The 17,214-nt window shown below is 39.8% G+C and overlaps 1 protein-coding gene across 3 annotated transcripts; it reads right to left on the reverse strand.

The window, feature by feature from the left end:
* Positions 1-31: 31 nt before the first annotated feature.
* On the reverse strand, positions 32-17,214 carry smc5 (structural maintenance of chromosomes 5). 3 transcript variants are annotated; one of them, XM_086067300.1, is made up of 24 exons: positions 16,931-17,212; positions 15,388-15,529; positions 15,227-15,279; positions 14,510-14,672; positions 14,292-14,426; positions 14,009-14,149; positions 13,374-13,535; positions 12,747-12,818; positions 11,793-12,048; positions 11,567-11,721; positions 10,760-10,873; positions 10,114-10,208; positions 9,791-9,923; positions 9,545-9,718; positions 9,149-9,318; positions 6,381-6,504; positions 5,356-5,478; positions 5,138-5,263; positions 4,954-5,049; positions 4,710-4,814; positions 3,014-3,133; positions 2,713-2,892; positions 1,492-1,587; positions 32-1,414 (listed from the first exon to the last, which is right to left on the reverse strand). In XM_086067300.1, exons 1-24 carry the CDS (start codon positions 17,080-17,082, stop codon positions 1,277-1,279), a joined length of 3,225 nt encoding a protein of 1,074 aa, XP_085923426.1. In that variant the 5' UTR covers positions 17,083-17,212; the 3' UTR covers positions 32-1,276. The 3 variants fall into 3 exon arrangements, 1 of the variants encoding a protein (XP_085923426.1); XR_015093992.1 differs by having other exon boundaries at positions 1,363-1,414; positions 3,073-3,133; positions 16,931-17,214; XR_015093991.1 differs by having other exon boundaries at positions 1,363-1,414; positions 2,713-2,979; positions 3,073-3,133; positions 16,931-17,214.

Below are 17,214 nucleotides of genomic sequence, written 5' to 3' on the forward strand. Positions count from 1 at the left end.
TTGAGAAGAATCACAAGGTATGCAAAATAAATGTTTTCCCATAGCTTTGCTAACTTTAATAAGCCATCAAAAATAATGCTACAAAAAATTAGCTCATAATAACCCAAAAAATACTTTACCTGAATTTGCTGGGGGTTGTTTGTTTTTTGTCAGAGCAGATGGATACATTTTGAATGCCAGAGGCTGTTTTTTTTTAGGCTGGCACAAGACATTGTCAACAACATGGAACACTTGTTTCAAATACGGCCATGGATGGGGGACGTTCACATTTTGACATCACGAGAGCAAGACGACATCAAACTAATCAACAATACTTGGCTAGAACGAGGCTTCAAACAGGAAGTGGAAAATGTGCCCCAGAGTACCATCAGCACATTGCAAAAGAGAAAGAGAGGCTGGAAGAGTCAACAGTGGGACTTGCCCATTCAAAAGTTCAGAGGTCAACTTACGTTTGTGAGTTGCTTTATTTGCTCTTGTAGCATGTGGTTCTGGTTCCTTTAGGACGGACTAAAACACTGCTACTATATATACAGCTTGTTTTAGTAGATGGCCACCCCACACTGAATCGAAGTTCTGTTAGAGGTTTGGGTTGTCTTTGCCACCTTTAGTAAGCAGTGTCAATCTTCAAGACCTGCTGCACACGGAAAGTGTCTTTAAATAACGTCTGCTGTTAATTGGCGCTATAGAAATCAAATTGAATTCAAACCAGGCTCAGCGGTTTCAGCCTTTGCACTCGAGGATGTTGGTTGATTGCCGATCTTGATACTCATCCAAACAACCAAAGCCAATCATTCAAGACAGCTTCTATCTGTCATGACAGCAACAGCACATTACAAACAACAGAAGGTTTTATTAACATCGTCGGACCTACAGTACAAAAAGTGCAAGGCTGTCTTGATTTCCAAATGGTTCTCATTTTGAGATCCATCTCAAATGTGATAATGCCATATCAACAAAATCAAACCTTTTTTCGAGTTGTAACCCACCCTAACATATCGCACGAGACTGCAGCTCAGTAGGCTTCGAAAACAAGGGTTCCAAAACCTTTCCTCAGATTTGTTTTTAATCTACTATGTCAGTTAAAGAACAGAATATATGAACCATTTACTGTGAAAAGGAAAGTTATTACAACCTTGCGTCACGAAGCCTGTTCATACATGGCACAAACGAACAGAGCTTAAAGTCGCGTGAAATTTGCCCTGGCGAATGCTTTCAACTTTTAAAGTGCCTCGAGCCGTGTCGTCAGAACGCTTCAGTGGAATTCTTAAGGTCCCAATCAAGACTGAGCTTTCTTCTTCCGGCGAGCGCGCCGAAGGAACGCCCTGTCATCCCACTCGTTGGAGCCGAGCATCCGCGGACCGTTGTGGACGCAAAGGATGGTCATCTCATCGACGTAGCTGAGGTTCTTCAGCAACTGCGGACCCACGCGGCAAAAAGTGACTTACAGGAACAAAGCGGAGTTAAATACGAACCTGCGACTCAAACGCTCACTTTGGGTGTGATGAAGAAGTACTGTGAGGTTCTCTCTTTGCAGGCGGTGCGGACAAGAATGTCAAAGGCCCTCCTCTCATTGATGGGATCCATTCCCTAAAAAGGAGAGCGCGATACTCTTATCATTGCTACCACTGGAGGTGAGAGTAAGTCACACGTGCTCAAAGAGCTGAACGGACAAATTCAAAATGGGCGCTTAATCCATGAATGGACCAATAAATATACTGGTTCAACTTGTATTTAAACACTCTTCTTCATCCTGCTATCTGCACTTTGACATCAGGAGATCAAGATGACATCCAACAATCACAAATGAGCCAAAATTTAGACACTGATGAAAGTGTGATATCTAACTCATTTCAGATTTTTTTTTTTAAACTTGTGACCACAAAATTTTTTCAAAAGCATCAGACCTATCCATACATATCTTTATTTATTTATTTGTTTTTTATGCCGTCTATGGACAATAAAAGCAATATTGTCCTAAGAACACAACTATCATCTATATCCATCATTCATATATATAAATATGTATATATATATATATATATATATAAATAAATATATATAAAATCGATCCCAACTGTGTTTTCTTGTTTTGGTATAAGAATTGGAACATAAAAAGCACATAAGTCAGCTCAAGCAAAAATGCTAATTAGCTCTCTAGCGCCATCCGGTGTATTATGGCTTTTATGACTCTAAAGGAAAAAACTAATAATCTACCTTTAGATTGGTTAATCGCGGGAAATGCACTATAACACATCAGGTGAACAGTGCATCAAAAAACATGAAAAAAATTATGATTTATAATGGGAGTCAATGGGCTAAAATGTTGACATTTTTACTCATGTGTACTATGAAAAATTATTTCCCACATGATTGTGAGTGGTTGTTCGCCTCTGTGTGCCCTGCGATTGGCTGGAAACCAGTACAGGGTGTACCCCGCCTACTGCATGAAACCAGCTGGGATAGGCTCCAGCGCCCCCGCGACCCTTGCGAAGATAAGAAAATGGATGGATAAAATAATGACACAAATTTTGGACGGTGCCATTTTGAACTTTAACATGTTTTGGACAATTGGGTGGAATTTCAGCTAACTCTATGTGATTTTTTTTTTTAAATAAATGCTTTGTATTTTATATTAATATTAATAAAAAGCCAAAAATTGGACACTTTCCTTATGAGCGTAAATGTGTCTGTGTGTGTGAGCGTGTTGGTAACCTGGTTGATCTCATCCACCACTCTGAAGGGGCAGCGGTTGAGCTCCTGCAGGGCCATGAGGTACAACATGGTGGAGACGCTGCGCTCGCCTCCGCTCTGATGGAATTGCGTCAGCTCGTGCAACTGACTGCTCTCGTGAAACTTGACCCGAATGTTGATGCCGTACTTGTCGTATTCGTCCTACGGCGGACCGGCAGCAGTAATCAAATACAAAAAGAGACTTTGATGCCAAATGATGGACATTATGAATGTCCAATGAAATGGTGGCTGAAGTGGAGTAGGTGAAAATAAAATGTGAGACCTCATTATCAACGTGCAAATCCACTTCTCCTGCACACTTCATGAAGCGGAAGAACTCACTGAACTTGTCGTTAATTTGCTCCAACAGCTGTTTCAGAGGGTTGAGCCAGTTTTCTTTTGCCTGTTCAAAACACACGCAACGCACACACACACAATATACATATTAGGGCTGGGTGATATGGCTGAAAAGTCATATCACAATAAAAGTATTTCATATTGGCTGATAGATAAAACATTACATATTACTTGGGGTGTCAGACGATTGAAATTTTTTATCATAATTAAATGCATGACTTCAATAGTTAACTCACGATTAATCGCAAATGTTATATATGGTCTAAATGTATGATAAAATGTAATATGGCTGCATATTTTAGTCATTGATACAGTCATTTCATAATAATTCATAAAATTGAGTTAAAGTTATGAAAAGATTTACTGTACTGTAAAAACGAGTGTGATATTGATTTGTGTTGGTCATTTTTCTGACACTAGATGGCATAATTGCATTTGTTTGACGGTGACAGCTCAGTGCATTTTGTTTTCATATTCAGAGCTATCTAATCTTTAACATAAAGTAACTTGTGTAATTCTGCACATTTTTAAAATTGTAAAATACAACTTGACCCCATTCCCCACAAATATATGCATTATTATTCAATTTATTACTGATACATTTTGACGTGGACGCGTCTGCTGCGTTGCGACTGGAATTCCCCCAGGACAGGCTTTCTAAGTAAGGGGCAGTCATTAATCGCGCATAAAAATAAAAAAAAGTGGTGTTTAAAGGAACTTTGAATTAACTCAAAATTAATGCACTAATTTTGACACCCCTACATGTAACATATTTCAAAATATTATTTAATTTTCCAGTCATGCTAAAGCTCTTGGGAATTTCATTGTTGTCACTTAACCATGAATAAAATATCTGATTGAGAGTACAGTGTTCCCTCGTTTTCCACTGGGGTTAGGTTCCAAAAATACCCGCAATAAATGAAATCCGCGAAGTAGTTAGCTTGATGTTATTAAGGCTCTAAAACCCCTCACCACAGTTTATACAGTTTTCTTATTGAAGCATTTACATTTTCTCACATTTCTCTCTTGTTTAAACATTCTCAATGTTCAAACCTTTATAAATGTTATGAAAGAGGTACATTACTTACTTTTTTTTGGATCCTCGCATGTTTATGGTAAAACTTGTTAAGTGTTTGCACTTCATAAATTTTGCCTCAATTACAATGTTTACATCAGATTACTGTACATAATCTGCTCATATTCCACATTTAAATCTTATTTATTTAATTAGATAATGAAAATATAATTTCTTTACAGACATGTTAACTATCGCAATAATATCGCTATCGCGATTTTCAACACCCATACCGCATGTTTTGCCAATATCGTGCAGCCCTACTAGCAATTTTACTTTTCCAGTGTTTCCTCGTTGCTAGGTTGCCCTGTGCCGAGCCTTAGATCATCGGTTTTGTTTTGTTTTGAATGTTTGTTTATGCACTTTTCTTTTTAAATGGGTCGGTATTGTGGGGGGCGGTGGGCTGAGGATTTGTTTTTAAACTATGGAACGCACTTTGAGTTGCATTTTTATTTATATGAAAAGTGCTATACCAATGAAGATTGATATTAAGTTCATCTTGACATTTCACCCAAAAGGGGTCTGGCGATAGTGACTGCTGGTGTACCTGTGACATCCTCTGTCTGAAGGCAGTTAAGGAATCATTCTTCTCAGCCAGCTCTTGTTCCAGCTCATTTATTTCCTGCAGCCGCTTGCTGCACTCCTCGACAACCTGGAACACAACCACCACCAAGGTCAAACGCGACAAATGCTGTTGTGTAAGCACCGTCTGAGTTTCCATCTAATATTTATGGTACACTCTTTTCCTTAACTTTCACCATTTCTCGGGTGTGATTATCAAGTGTCCTGACCTTTTTACTGAGTCCAGGAAAGCACTCTGCTCTGGTCCGCTCTTCATTCAACATGGCGTCCAACTCGTCCAGCGTGTCGGGCAGTTTACTGAAAGCCTGCAATCATAAGACAAGTACTGGATTGCAGCTGCACTCACTCACACATCAGGGATGATATTTGGTGGACAGCAAGAAGCTAGCTCACATCATGGAGATATTTGGGTAACGGCTCGTTAGGCTGCATCTTGCAGTTTGATTTGGCTTTCTTCATGATCTCTTTGCATGCTTGTTTCAGCTGAGCTGTACTCTCTTCCAGCTGGCTGCATTTTTGCTACATAAACACACACAACCAGCCAATAGTAAGTACATCAGCAACACATAGATGAAAGTTGGTGAGCATGTACTGGTGGGCGAATTATTTACACAAATGCCTTCGAGTCCTCTCGCGTTTTCTCTGCAACTGTTCTCCAGCCTGGTCTTCTCTGCCAACAGCCCCATTACGTCTAATGACAGGTACACCTTCTCCATGGTCAACTTGGCTCGCAGCTAGAGGTGGGCGGAAGAATGAGGGACGGCTGAGGTTAAAAAGACATTCTGACAGTAAAAGGGAACACATAAAAAGAAGCTTAAAAACGGGTCAATATTCATCCAAAGCCTGGGGCCACTAAGTGACTGTGTAGAGTTCACTGACGCTGGGCCAGTACAAATGTCATGAATAAATACGATGACATCAACACACACGTGTGAATATGTCTTTGAATCAGGCTAAATTCTTCAGCGCAGACTGCTTTACTGCAACCGTTCGGTCCCAATTGTCAGTATCAGGGCATCGATGCCACGCACAGTCACAACTAAAGATGCGCTTCGGAACATGGCAGCGTCTGATTAAATGTGAATCGGTGCCATCTTTGGTACCCATTCCACACGGAGGTCAGTGATACACTGAATCTCTGGTCACCTCCAACCTCCCCACCCCGAATTATTTCCTCATCGGATGTGCATGATTCATGTAAGTGACCTATTTTGATTTCAAAACGGCGAATTTCACCGAAAGGTGAGGGATTTTCATGCCTGATTTTCAAAAACATATTTAAACTTATCAATCTGATTTAACATAACCTGTATTTTTAATACTTGAAAGTGCAGTATGCACCAGACCGCAGTGGCTTTTATTTTTTTCGCTTTAAAAATTGATTCAGAATCTTTTTAATACGACGATCGATGTAACAGAAAAATGATTATCAATCCCACCCCTAGTATATACAAGTTGCACCTGAGTATAAGCAGCAGTACCAGCCAATTAAAGTCATGAAAATACAATAATAATGTTTGGATTTTCTCCAAAATTCTGTGGTACAAATCTATCATGAACAGGTGACAGGTCATTCCAAGCACGCAATGTATGAACCTCAGAAGATGCATCAGAGTTTCAGTTCATTCAGCCTTACCTTCATTTGTGCCAACATTGCACTAACTATGGATATCTTCTGGGAATTGACAGCAATTATTTTCTCTTTTGTCTCTGCCTCAATCTTCTTCAGGTCAATAGTACTTTGCTCCAGTTGCCTCAGTCTGAAACACATGAAAGTAATGCATAAAAAGTTGTTTTCAGAGTAGGGGTGCAGCAATTAACCGCTTTTACGATTAACGGTGGTTTTTAAACGTCAGGATTAAATAACCGCAGCCGTTCAGCAACACCGGCCCCACAGCCCATTTAGCGGGTGCACAACAACACAGGCATCTCGCCTCTGGGAAACTGCCTTTCATTGGTCGAGTGAGCGGCTCGGTGAACAAGGAAGTCTCGCCGGCTTGCATGGAGAGCTCTAGCAATGGACGAAGATCTTGTCCACTGTTACGACAACTTGCGACTTGAGTTGCTCGACAGTGGACAAGATAGTTGTCCATTGCTGGAGCTCTCCATGCAAGCCGGCGAGACTTCCTTGTTCACCGAGCCGCTCACTAGACCAATGAAAGACAATTTGCAACCGCGGAGTCCAACCCAAGACATGCTTAGGACCGCCCCCTCATTTGAATAATAATTTTGTCCTGACAGCGTCTGCAGCATGAAATAAATAAATGTGAGTGTTTCTATTTATATATTTAATTTTGTATTTATTTCGACATTTATTTTTATATTTGTTACTTTTATTTATTTATGAATAAATATATAAAAACATTATTTATATTATTAATTTATTTATATTTTTTTATTTTCACTTTTAGACATTTATTTATTTTGAATTTTGGCAGTTTTGGTCCTCCATAGTATTTGTTTTAAAAGGCAGCAACTTTTTTTTAATTTATTTTCAGTTATTTATTTTTGTTAAAAATAAACATTTTCAAAAAACGCTGATGTGATTTTATTTATTTATACATATACAAGAATAACCGTAAAAAACGTAAAAACTTGTTTTTTTCCCTCAGACTGTAATCGTACACCAAAATCTGAAACCGTTGCACCCCTGCTTCAGGGCGTATTAATTTATTAGCCACACCCACTAAATCAAGCAACTGAAGATGTCAAGCAGCAAACTGTCAGTAAACTAAGATGAATTTAAACTCCAGAGGTTCTAGAAGAGAGAGAACATTTATTTGGCTGTTGCTGTGTTATTGCAGTTTGTTTTAAATAACAGTAGATGGTTTAAATGGCTGCGATAATGATGCTAATTTCCATTAACCTGTCTGTGTCATTTCCTACTGTATGTTAGTATAGAGATAGTGCACTGATGCTGTGTTCAAAGTACTTTGAATTAGGGATGTCACTCAAATAGTTTTAGAATCAAATGCAAATTTATTTCATTGCATTCATGCATTGGATTTTTTTTCTGATTATTGTTTATGAACTGATTATTTGTTATCTTTGTTTGGTATTATTTAGTGTTGTTCCGATACCGATACTGGTATCGGCAGAGGCCCCAATACTGCATTAAAACAGTGGTATCGGTGAGTACTAACAAGTAACATGCCGATACCATTAATTCTGACGCTAATATAGGACTTTGGATGCAGCATCTTGTGTCTTGCTCATGCACGACATTCACTGATGTGTGACATGTTCACTGCATGCCGAGCTAAGATATCCTATTGGCCCTTGAATGCTCTGAACCAGAGGTGGACATCGAGGGCCGGATCATGGTAAAGTCCTGCAGGTTTTGCATGTTGGCCTTCTCCAACACAGCTGATATATGATCAGCTCATCATCAAGCTCTGCGTAAGCCTGATAACGATCCTGCTGATTGGAATCAGCTTGTGTTGGAAGTGAGAAACCTTCCAAACCTGCAGGACTCCGACCCTCGAGGACCGAGATTGCCCACTTCTGCTCTGAACCAATGGCAGGACAACTTTTTCACAAAAAAAACGTAGGTATCGGCATCGGCCGATACGGCAAAGCTGGATATCGGAATCGGGGGCCAAAAAACGGTATCGGAACAACACTAGTATTATTAAATGATAAAATGAAACAAAATAATTTATAATTAAGAAATAGATGAGGCCGCACGTTCCCGGCATTTGATAGCAGGAGAGCTGGTAGGATGGTCTTTCGCATGCGCAGTTTTTAGAAAGTGACAACTGAACATTTGGCTTCGACTTTTTGAGAAGAACCTGGAATCCACCTTTAATTGATTATGATTCAGTTAATGGGTTGGTCTGTAACGTTTTCCTAAGTAAAAGCAGACATTTGCAAATGTTTTGGTCATACAAGAGATAATCAGCCTGCTTTCATGAAGGACTAGAGAAATCAGAGTTTTGAATCAGATGATTCGGACAATTTTAAATTAAACAATGGCTCTAAACGATTAATCAATTATCAAAATGGTTGTCGATTAATTAGATGGATTGATTTTGACACCTGTGCTTCGAATGAAGAATTATGGTCACATATAAACAGCTTGAAACCAGAGCAGTGCCCAACTACAGACGGAAAACAAAAACTGCCAAACACGTGTAACCACATTGAAACAGCATTAAGTAACAAATAAGCAATAATAATGCTAATGCCACAACAAAATATGCACAGAAAAAAATGTGCAGATTTGATTTAAAAAGTTAACCCCAAAAAATGAATCCATGAACAGATAACACAAATGTGAAGCTAATGGCATGACGACAAATACATAAATAAGGTGATTTGTTGCTTAAGCCGCAGCAGTGGAAAGTCATAGCTTGTAGTCCAAACGTTATGGTAGAAAGAGGCACCAGTAGGGTTTGATCATACCTGTCTTGTTTGGTGCTGATTTTCTGCTCCAGTTGTCTCTTTTTGGTCTTTAATTCCAAGAGGCTCTTCCTCTCTGTCAACAGTTCATTGTCACCGCGATCCAGTGCGGTCGCTTCTCTTTGTACCGTGTTCAACTGCTCATCAATGTCTCGTAGCCTTGTCTGGCAAACCTTGATGGGTGGATCAAATATGAAATGTTTGACTACCACCAACTCTGCAAAAATGCGATTTGCTGTGTGTGGTGGTCCCGTTTAAGGTTGAGCGAGAAGAGTGTATGTCTACGCATTCCCGGCACTGGTTATAAAACAAGTAACCAATGAATGCAGTTCAAATCGAAACTCATTTTCAAATCCCTAATTTAGCTTCAATGCATGTAAACATAGCGGGGTGTCTCACCTTCATCTGCTGCTCCAGTTGCCGTTTCTGCTCAGCGTCCACTGTGATGCTGAGATACTTGGGCGGATACACTGTCGTGTTTTTGGTAGAGACGACATTGGAGTAGAAGGACTTCTTTATCATGTACTTCTGGTCAGTCGTGTAAAGTACTTTAAGGTATGGCTCCTCTATCACCTGCAAAATGTGTGTAGAATGTAATCCTCATCTACTGGGAACGTGGCTTTTGAGGTTGTGCAGAGTTAATACCGTTTTTATCATGGCTTCGGTCTGCTCATTGCCTATGGGGATCTCATGCACTTTATACTGATGGCACAGATAACTCATCACCTCATCGGGGGCATCGAATGTTTCGCGGAGATAGGTAAAGAATCCAAAACGCCTGCAAAGACAAATGAGTTTCAGGGAATTGGAAAAAAATATTAAAAAATACCCCAATGGTGGGACTGCATCAGTCTAATTACTTACATGTTATTAATTAATCACACTTCTATTGAAGTCAGAAAGATTTCACACAATAATCCACAAAGTCCCAACTTTAATTAATATATGATGACTTTTCTTACTCTCACCTCAAGGACTCAATATGCCGCGACGGAGTAGCTCTTGAGCACGTCTCTGCTGGAGCAATAATAGCGTTGATTCTCAACTTCAGTTTTTCACGCACCTGAAGTCAGAAACGTTCACTATGTTAAGAATTCTTCAAGCCATTTAGTGTGTGGCATTTCATTATATCTTATTTTGAAATTGTGCTTTTAATTTGGCTGACCACTCTATTTCTATTTCCTGTTTAACCTTCTCCGATGGTCATTCAGCTCATAGCGGTGCAGGAGTCAATGACAATGTAAGGGCTCATTCTAATTCCCTCAAATTGATATTGATGGTTAACATTCTTATCTGTGCTGTTAGAAAATGTGTGTTTATGCCTTTTATATGCTCATTATTAATGTTTACACTTGGTAATCAATAGTTGATCGCTAACCTGCTTGAGTGTGTGCCTGTTAGTGACTTATTAATATAATGAACTTGTTGAGTGCATTTGCATATTCCTGTGCTTTTCGTTGCAGATTCCTTTAACGCAGCCCCTTTTAGTAAAAATAAACGGTTTAGAGGTTGAATCCTCAACATACACGAAATACGTTATCTGGGGTTTACACTTGATTAGTATTGCATTTGATTATAAAGTTGCCTCGCCAAAATAATCAGAAGTGTCTTCACCTCTGTCAAGAACACATCCATGTCATCTTTCTTCTGGAAGACAAAAGCCCTTAGGTCATTGAAAGAGATGTGGTTCTCTATGTACTTGGCAAAGCGATGCTCTTTCATGTTGATCTGAGGAAGCAAAATTTAAAAGCATAATACATTTACCTTCATAATGAACACCCAATTGTTTTTTTATATCGAATCAACAGCTTTGATTTCTTAAATTCACATAGTGAATAGCAGCACTGTATTTTATCTTCTAGAAAGATTTTCAGTGCAATTTCAAACAAATATAAATGTAAACTTATTCTTAGCATTTATTGTATCAAAAACAAAAGAAAAAAGGTTTTAACAGCCTTTGTGCAACTTCACTTAAGCAGCTAGCATTTTAGCATGCAACATACTAATAATGTAGGTTTGCGGCCAATTTTATTTATTTTTTTACTTGTACAAGTTTTGGAAGTGTAAAATGCCCTACAATGAAGACACCTTGAGCGGAAACAGTTAAAGGGGTAAACTACATTAAATGTTAATTAACGTTCTCATCAATTTCAGTCAAAGGGATACTTAACTCACTGAACCATTTTCAGCATTAAAAAGTTAATATTTTGTGCAGAATTAATCTGACAACGTCATTATTTTTCACGTACAATTAACACCTTTAAAACACATTTTTTTCTGGAGCTCAAACTCCGTCCCCGCTCACGTGCACTGCTTGCATCAACAACACTTCAGAGGGGAGTTTGTTCACGAAAGCAAATGTTCATGTTGACAACTTGGTGACTTCTTTGGTCCCTGTAACGACTAATAAGCCCGACTCACCACAAGCATCAAGGGCTCTGAGACATTTCCACTGAAGAGGTGTCTGTTCTGCCTGAGCCACTGCACAGCAGCGTACGTGTCCCTGTGGCGTCCATGCAGTTTGTCCTCTTTTACCTTCATCATGTTATTCATGTCGTTGAGCTTTTTCTCCAACACTGTCAATCACCACAAAGGAAAACGATTTGGCACCGTCACCCTCACGTGTCCTTGCTTGGTACTTACTTACTTCTCAATTCTGCACACAAGTTGTCCTTCTCCCGGCGCAGGTCAGCTTTCTCTTCCTCCACCTTGTTCCTCTCCAGCTGGATGCGCCTCAACTCGGCATTGACCTCATTGATCCTCGGAGACACGTCGGGTTGGTTGCCAGCTTCGGCAAGCACGACTTCCAAGTCCTTGATCAGCAATTTGACGTTTTCTATGCGCTTCCTCTGATCTTCTTCTTCAGTCTGCTTCATTTTAAATGCCTGTTTTATATCTTCAATCTGTGGACAGGAGCAATAAGGAGCAATTAACACTTTATACATGTGTTTTTAAACTACTCCTAATAAGTCTCGAAGAACTTAATTTGCTTTGCTTTTGTAAGTTTTTAAATGTCTTAATGGTCTTGGGCCATCTTATTTTACTGTATCAACTATGGATGTTTTAATTGTTCAGCACCTTCAGTTGCATTTTAATGAATGAAAGGTGCTATATAAATAAAAGTTTAATTGATTGAATATTGTATTTGTGGAATAAGAATTCAAGAGCAAAATTCTGCCATTTTTATCCATGCATAAAGGCTCAACTTGCAAACATCACATGACCATCAGCAGACAACAGGTGAGCCGTGATTGGTTGTTACCTGAGCCGTCTGATGTCATTTTCAGTCGGCAGTAAGTGGCAAAATGGCCACCCCACTTAGATGGATAAAAATGGGTGGATATTTCTGTGTAATTCTTATTCCACAAATGCAATATATATCACAAGGCCACGTTTAGACGAGCAAGGGGGCATAGAACCTATTATTGTAAAGAACATTTTTGACTTTACTTAATTTTTCATTCATTTTGATTCATCAGATGATTTTTCCTCCGTGACTACAATTTTTACATCTACACAAAACATACTGTTCTGTGTCCGGAATGCTTTGTGTTGATATGCAAGCCACCAAACTGGCAGAGGTCTGCGAATTATCACTCACCTGTTTGTGAATTCGATCCAACTGATCTTGTTTTTCTTTGCATTTCAAGGAAGCTTCTTTGATAGCAGCACTCTGAAAAATAATTTATTACTATTATTAATATTAACAAAAAAATATTATATTAGATTACACAGCACAGGGAATGGGACTCAACTTCCACAGAAGATATAGAATTAAAATATTAATTACTTACAATATAAAGCTCCTAAATATAAAACTCCTCGTGTGTGTGTTCAAAGTTAACCAACAATGGCAGAGAAGGATACAGGACCACCGAGCCGTAAAAGAAAAAAATACTTTTTGAGGTTGCTGAACGGAGGAGACAAGGACTGAAAGAGCGAAGACAGACAAAAGTCATGCACACTATTGAGAAAACCATATAACACATTGGGCTACTCGTTCGCCGCAGAATCCATTCTAATACCTTTAATGTTACAGTGCCACCCCATACACTGAAAATCCTCTCTGGTGCGGCACTTGGAGGTATTTCTTGGCTATGTTGCATTGTTACTGAGCCATGCAAAGTTTATATTTTGTTTCTTCCACCAGTGAAGTGGATCAACAATAGGCTGTAGTCAAAGCTAAACATGGATAATTATGCTTTGTGTAGAATCCAAAATGGGTCACCTTTGCCTTCATTTGTGCATCACTGGGCTTTAGCTGCTCTTCAATGGCCTGGAGTTTGCTCATCATGGGCGCATGGGACTGCTTGAGGACGGCCAGTTGCCTTTTAGCCTCGTCTCGTTCCTTTTTCACACACTCAAGCTTCTTGCGGGTGGTTTCATACTCCTACAAGCAGAGGGAACAAGCGGCTTGAAATTTTTGAATGAAAATTCTCATATGCCAGCAAGAGTTTACTATATGTCCTCCACTCACTACTCGGGTCGCAAAATTCCCAGATTTTTCAAAGCTGTATATTTTCCATTGTAATTAACGCTTTTGTAGAAACTACCACTAACTAACATCTCGGCACGCTAGGCGTGTGCACATCGCTGGCTTCCATTCCGCTTTTCTCCAGAGGGGTCGACAAATCCACAAAAACTCAGAAACTTAAATCATGTCCCTTTAGTTATACTTGCCAATGTATTAATTGCATTTCATTCTTTTAATTATATTATTTTGCTTGGTTGTTTGCTTATATGATACAGTATATTTCCATTAAATGACCCTCAATTTCATTTACAGTATTTTCAAAATTCCCCCAACTTAACATCCCATGGAAATCTACTATACAAAGTCCACCCCTTTGCAAGCCTCCTCACCACCCAGGGTGTTTTCTTCTCAAGCAACTCGATCACATCCAGATGCCTCTTCTTCTCATAATAGCGGTTCTCGTCAAGTTTGTTTGTCTCGTATCTCTGCTTGGTTTTCTCCAGGTAGCTGGTTCTCTCTTTTATGACATTCTGAAAGACGCAACAATAGAAACACATGATCCTTCAGAAAAACAAAATAGTCAATTCTGGATTATTTGTTCTCATCTTTAATGGTGAAGTTTAATGGGACTGTTGAGATGAACCCAAACAAGGCTCTGTTGTACGCATTTACCTCCAATTCTCTATCTTTGGCGCGAAAGTTTTTGAGCTCGCAGTGATACTCGTACAGCTGCGGGGGACCCACAGACTTCTCGGTTGCCTCCAGCAATTCGATTTTGGACATTTTGGCAAAATGCCCCACTTTTTCCTGGCACAGAGAAACCAAAGGCATTGAAGGGAAGTCTGAAAAGATTGACACAAATGTGAGCGAGACTCCAGACTGAAACATACCTGAGGCAGGAACTGGCAAAGGTTGTTGACTTGAATTTGCAGAGCCTTGACTTGCTCCTCCACTGTTTTCTGGTTACAAGTTTTTCCATTCAGCCTCCACACGGACTGATTGTTCGCCACATGGATCTCTCGCTTAATTATTATATTTCCATCATTCTTAAAACTGAAAAGAATGTGAGTTTGTGATTAGGCAGCCTCTCAACTGCGGAATTTTAAAGAACATCATAAATAGCAGGCCTGCTTCTCGTGAAATTTTCTAGTTTTACACCAAAATAAACATCAACTATTTTGGTTTATCAACCTTTACATAACCAACTAAATAACATCATGTAGAGTAGGCACACTGTGTGAAACCAAACAATCAGAGGTGTTGACAATGACATACTGTTTTCTACATCTAGCAATAAATTAAAGCTAAACAGAAAGGCGGGACTATTGGAAACTGAATCATTGTTGCTTTTATAATCGCAGTGGAATGATATTTTTTACTTGCAATAAGGGAGCGTAGTAGTCAGTTCAAATGGATCAGACTGGGAAGTGGGAACCAAACCTGCATCATCAGGTTTGTGGAAGGAATTTGATCTCATAGGTATATAATGTTTGCATGCGTGTCTAACATAATGGCTGGCCTGCTAATAACATAAGCACTACAAAACGTATCAATTTCACCTTAAAAGAGCATGTCTGTACAAGCTACAGATGTCACAGATAACTTACAGTTCAATTTCAATAAATCCTTGGTTGCATCCTTTTTTCACGTAGCCCCCAACCTAGAAGAAAAATTGTACGTCTAAAAAAAGGAGCTCAACAAACGTCTTGCAATGTGTTTTTGGTGTAATAAATTTTTCATTAAGATTGTTCAGCCTTTGACATTTGACCTTGTCGCCTCTTTCCAGGACAGTGGTCTTCCCTGCCAGGCTCAGACAGATGGCGCACACAATGCTGGACTTGCCAGTTCCATTCGCTCCAATAACGATGTTCAGGTTTGGTCCAGGATAAACCACAGTGTGGTCGTATGTCCTGTAAGAGCAAGAAAAATAAATATTATGAGTATGTATGATCAAATTGATTACAGTGGCAGAGATGAGAGATCAGCCACGCCACACATTTCTGAAGTTGTAGCTCCGAGCTTCCTGTATGGAGTTAAAGGATCTTTTGTCGCTGCGTCTTCCGGGTGTAACATCTTAATGATAGGTTCTTGATACCGTCGATCAACATACCTTAACGATATTGTGCGTGCTCGTTCCTAGCTGCGCATGCGCACTTCGAGTGTTTAACCGCATACTTTGAAAATGGCTGAGAGCTGCAAGAGGACCTCCGTCTATGAAGTGAGGCCGGCTGCAGAGACTGATGAAGATGATGATGAGCTTGCACGTTTCCGGCATTTAATAGGCATTTCCCCCGGACGAGCAGGAGAGCCGTTAGGATGGTCTTCCACAGGCGCATATTTAAAAAAAAAAGTGATAAACAAATGTTTGGCTTCAATGCAAACTCTATTGGAATATTGAACATATGCAAAAAAAAATGTTTTTGTTGCATATATTCAATATTCCAATGGAGTTTGCTTTTCATCTCTGTGTGTGCGTACATGTGTTGTTGGGGGAGGCGGGACCAAAGCGAAATCTTGCAGGTGCTATTCAAGGTCGGACAACCACTGATGTCAAGGTACCACTGACTGCACAAATCAGAAAACTACTATAGAGTCCAGTCAGATACTTTTAAGATATTTACTCTAGTAATATTAGACAGGGTGACTTTTCTACCAAAGTTATTTCTGTACTTGTATTTTTATTCAGTGCTGGGGATGCAAGATAGAGTCCGGGCTTCGGGCTTCCTGGGTGGTGTTTGCCGGTTCTCCCCGTGCCTGCGTGGATTTTCTCCTGGTACTCCAGTTTCCTCCCACGTTCCCAAAACATGCATGGCAGGGTAATTGGACACTAAAATTGTCCCTAGGAGTGATTGTGAGTATGAATTGTTTTTTGTCTATGTGTGCCCTGTTATTGGCTGGCAACCAGTTCAGGGTGTACCCCGCCTACTGCCCGTAGTCGACTGGGATAGACTCCAGCACCCCTGCAATCTTCGTGAGAATAAGCGGTTTGGAAAATGGATGGATGGTGTTTTAATTCAAGTATCACGTTCATGTACGTTATATACTGCACTGTACAAGACCGACAGGTCTGATGAAGAATATTTTACACAATTACATTGTAAATAAATTATTGTCATAAATAACGCACTAATAATATTTTTATTGGCTGTGAAAAGGAAATAGCCGAGCCAGTTGACAAGACGTTAAGCAGAAAACCCGTACGTAATTCGGTAACCGCGACACGAGTCGAGTTTGTTTGTTTTTTACTCCGTTATGGTATACAAGCCATGTTGACTTTATTGAAACAGTAGCATTTATGACGAGCAACTTACAGGAAGTTTTTCATGGTGATGCGAAGTACCGCGCCCTCCACAAAAGTACTCTCAGACGCGTTCGCTTCCCTCGGCTGACTGCTCGTGACGCCGCTGGCTGATGAGCTTCGCTCGCCATGACCGGACCGAATTATTTTCCGGGGAATCGCCATGAATGCTATGAGAATAAGACAAGCCGCGGCCCATTAAAATAAACCTTTTGCCGACATCTTTTCATCTGAGCGCACCGTTTCTTCTTCGTCGTCTTCTTCTTTTTCTTCGCGGAGGCGCGCGTCTTCTTCATT

Source organism: Leptonotus elevatus, chromosome 2 (genome assembly GCF_054856555.1).
Source record: "Leptonotus elevatus isolate MCC_2025b chromosome 2, RoL_Lele_1.0, whole genome shotgun sequence".
In the NCBI taxonomy this organism is placed as follows: Eukaryota; Metazoa; Chordata; class Actinopteri; order Syngnathiformes; family Syngnathidae; genus Leptonotus; species Leptonotus elevatus.